General features: G+C 54.0%; 1 protein-coding gene across 1 annotated transcript; it reads right to left on the reverse strand.

The window, feature by feature from the left end:
• Window positions 1–533: 533 nt before the first annotated feature.
• LOC125548857 (WUSCHEL-related homeobox 9) lies at window positions 534–1906 on the reverse strand. The gene is made up of 2 exons (XM_048712385.2): window positions 1248–1906; window positions 534–1137 (listed from the first exon to the last, which is right to left on the reverse strand). Exons 1-2 carry the CDS (start codon window positions 1633–1635, stop codon window positions 887–889), a joined length of 639 nt encoding a protein of 212 aa, XP_048568342.1. The 5' UTR covers window positions 1636–1906; the 3' UTR covers window positions 534–886.
• Window positions 1907–4096: the final 2190 nt, after the last annotated feature.

Genomic DNA, 4096 nt, shown 5'->3' on the forward strand with positions numbered 1-4096 from the left:
GCAATTTGAATCTCTGCCACACATTTGTGCGTCGAGTGTGCCGATTCTCGATCCACACTACTCAGCGTGTGAAAGTCAACAAACAAGATGTACCCGATGGCCGGAAAGTTAGCTGCAAACTTTGAAACTCTGGGTCCAACGGCAAGCCTCCAAAGCGGCTCATCGCCCAGCAGTTTCCTAGAGCGAAGCATACACAGTTGACTACCACATGCACTGAGCAAGTCAGAATCCTTTTCTTGAAAAGGCCAGGGACAAGACGTACGTACTCCCGGCACGACAGTCTAACGGGTAGTACACACTACACACTAGGTGGGGATTATATATGTAGGAAGGACGACATTTCGAATTCCATGTACTGTGTCAAATCATGTGTTCATACTGCTGCTTCCCACCTAACGCCTTGAGTTTTTGAGTTGCAGCCAAGTTTGTAACATTGACATGCATATATTTTGACTGTAGATTTCGGGTCTCCTAGGGCAAGACCTTGTACTGCAGATTTCATACTTGTAATATACTGATAATACTACGTCATATAGCATCAGTTTTCAGCCACAGGTTAATTATAGTAGACCATGCAACAGGCCGGAAGGAAGGAGGAAGAAAAGAAACAGTACATCTCATGATGAAATATCAACGGAAAGGGACTGGAAATCTCTACGAGCTCTTTTCTGATCCTCTCAGATTCTGCCAGCAACTACGTACGCTACGGTCGTGCCTCTTGCGTCTATAACACATGCCCGTATCCCTTCTCGTACAGCTTTTGATGCCGATAGTAGCCAGAATCGAGGACTAGGCAATGATGCGTGTGTGACATCCATGGTCAGGTAGACTGACTGACAGGTGATACAAGCAGCTACATGCATGCGTGCGTCCGTGCGACGTTGATCTAGACCAGATACCGATCGAAGCTGCAGAGCCTGAGCTCCAGCGGCGGATCCCGTCCGGTGGCCACGTCGAAGAAGGAGATCTCCCTGCACTGCTGCTCGCCGCCCCTCACGTATCGGCTGAACCTGTCCGCCTCCAGCTCCAGGTCGTAGCAGGCTGCTTTGAGCGGGAACAGCTCCAGCGTCTCCACCTCCCTGGTCGGCCGCTCCCACGTCGTCGCCTCCTCCTGCTCCGCCACCTCCCTCACATAGCCTGCATGCACGCACGAAATGGATCAGCACCGGCCCGATGATCGAAGGACACTGTTCCATTAGGAACAAACCAAGCTCTACGTAAGAACAACGACGTGGGTGCTAACTTACATGTCATGATCCGGGGGTGGTGGTTGTAGCCTCTGGCCTCACGCTTGCTCTCGGGTGGCTGGAGCACGAGGTCGGCGGGCTCGGCGTCGCGGCCAGCAGCACGGCCGGTCTCTTCCTCGTTGCTGCTGCTGTCGGGGGAGCAGGAGGCGACGCGGCGGCGCTTCTTGTGGTGGTGGCGCTCGCGGGCCTTGTGGTTCTGGAACCAGTAGAAGACGTTCTTGCTCTCCACCTTGCCGAAGGCGCTGAGGTGGGTGGAGATCCGCTGGATCTGCTCCGTGCTCGGCGTCCGCAGCCCCGCCCGGAACAGCTCCGTCAGCACCTTCACCTGCTCCGCCGTCGGGTTCCACCGCCCGCACTTCACTCCCACCCGCCCGCTCAGCGCCTCCATTGCCACTACCTCTAGCTAGCTATCTGTAAGATTGAGCTAGGCACTTCCGTCGATCACCACGGTGTATGCCCGATCGATCGAGCAGCTGGATGATCTATCTCTAACTTCAAAATGCTCTACTATCTCACCCCCACTTTGTTGTGCTAGCTAGCTAGTCTCTCGTACTACCGATCTTGTTTCTTCCGGGATCTTCTTCTGGTCAGAAGCGATGCTGAAATCAATAGATGCGCAGAGGGGGCACTTATATAATTGGGCAGGGCCGGGCAGGGCCGAGGCGGTGGTCGTGGCAGTGGCAGTAGCGGATCCGAAGGTCTCACTCACTCTCTCTCTCAGTGCGCGGTTTCTTTCCTTTTGTTTTCCTCGAGCAAGGGGATGGAGGGAGACATGCGCAAAAGCTGCCACTGCTTGCAAAACCCTACTGCTGATAGCATAGCTCGCCTCGTGCGCCGTGCCCGACATCCTTAAGGCCCCAATTAACAATGGGGCCCTGGTCGCCCATGCATGCAGATCTAAGCGCCATCGTGTCGCGCAGCATCATGTCTTAGACGAGCCCCTGTTTGCCGAGTTGAGGATTACAATAATGCGGCTGATTTGGGGTTCGTTATTCCATGGAGATCCCTGGCTCCTTGCATGGGTCGTGACTCGTGACTGGCCGAGGGGAATCGTACGTGGTGAGGACCAGGCCCGTGGTGCATGGACAATCTGGTTTTGGAGTTCGTTCATTGATCTACAGTAGTAGTATAACCCAATCGAAGTGCCGGCCTGTGAATTCAATATGGAAGGCGTGGATTTCTTGACTAGCTAGCTAGCTTACGAACAAGTTAAACGGCAACAAGACAGATTGGCATTTTTATCATATATAGCAATTAAGCAGTGCACCTGCCAACAAGACAAGACAGATCGATGCTAATTTCAGAAATTATTCTAGTTCGTAATTTTATCGCTCGCTCCATTATCTTAACATACTGGATCAGAGGATGGAAATGCACTTGCATAACTTAATTATTGGCAGCCGCACGCATGGAGATTAGCTATATGTGTGTTTGCAGTCAAACCTGTCAGTTGTACTACGCGCTTGCTAATTTCAACGGGTGAACGTGATCAGGCATGAAAATCAAAAGAGATGTCAGGGCGGTAACATGCTGGGTAGGCCGGGCTTATCTGTTCTATACTAGTCAAACAGTAAAGCTCACACTCGTTTGGCTCGTCCTGTACAGGCGGAACAGTAGCGGCACGCTGCTTCAATTTCCATTCTTACTGTGTTTTTTCTTCCGTGAGGACAGGCCGACTTGTGTATCCAAGTCGTCGAGTCACAAACCGCACCAACTAGCCAGACACGCCCAATCATGCATGAAGACATATGCATACGAGTTGATGCAAAACGCAAGCACCGTACGTGCATGGCACTCGATTCGGCTGAATTCCTGTCTGCTTTGCATGCGCGCTCTCATCAGCAGAGAAGGGTGCCAAACCCTACGCATGGCACCACCTAACCTAATTAAGCTTTTTACATTTTGCATTTATAAGGTAAGCAACCAGTACGTAGTCTTAGAACTCCCGTTAAGTCCGCGGAAGCCAGAACTTTTCCGAAGAGCTCCCGAAAAGTTGTGGAAGGTGTCACACTTTTGGGGCGTCCTCCAGCAGATACCAATGATCCGGCCACACCGCCCGGCCGCGGCAGGGCCGGGCAACCGGAACGAGACCGCGAGCGGCCGCTCCGGAAAGCGGCGGCAAGGCCACCTCGTTCCCTTTGCTTTGCCGCTTGAATAATGGCTCGCACCGGCGCACCGGATTGCTCTGTGTGTGTGAGCGAGAGATCGATGATCGATCGGGATGCCGTTGCGTGCGTGCATGCGGTCGCAGCTCGCGTCGGTCGTGGCGCCCGGCCGCGGCCGGCACTGCCGGCTTTCCGGCCTTTGGGCGTTCCCGAGCGCGCCGTGCACGGGAAACCCGTGCTGTGCTGCGCGGGAGCCAATTCCCGAGGCGATCGATCGACCCAGCCGGTCTCGGCCCTCGCCTCGCCTCCGATCTTTCGGCCCTTCGGCTATAGCTTTGGGAGATCGCCTGACCGGCCGTGGTCCACCGCTACGCCACAGATAGCACTAGCCATTCAGCCGGGATTAGTTTAAGCGGGTAGTCTCGTAACCCTTTCTCGCGTGACGACTCGATTGGATTGGACGGACGGAGGGAAGCGGACATGATTGGCCTCCTCCTCCTCCTCTCGATCGCGTCCGGCTACGTGCATGTGCGTCTTTTCGCGGCAAAAGTGATTGACGAGGGTGCATGCATGCATGGGGAGATCCGTCTCATCATGCCCAGGTATGTGTTCGCTTCAAAGTGTGCATGGATGGGCTGGCTCGAGGAGGGTAAAGCAAAGTTGCATGGTTTGGGGCTAATTATCGTGGGTCTGGATGATTTGCTCTCACGCTGTATGTATTTGGTCGGTAACTCAGTATGCTAC

This window comes from Triticum urartu, chromosome 3A (assembly GCF_056163025.1).
Source record: "Triticum urartu cultivar PI428250 chromosome 3A, HENAU_Tu73, whole genome shotgun sequence".
In the NCBI taxonomy this organism is placed as follows: domain Eukaryota; kingdom Viridiplantae; phylum Streptophyta; class Magnoliopsida; order Poales; family Poaceae; genus Triticum; species Triticum urartu.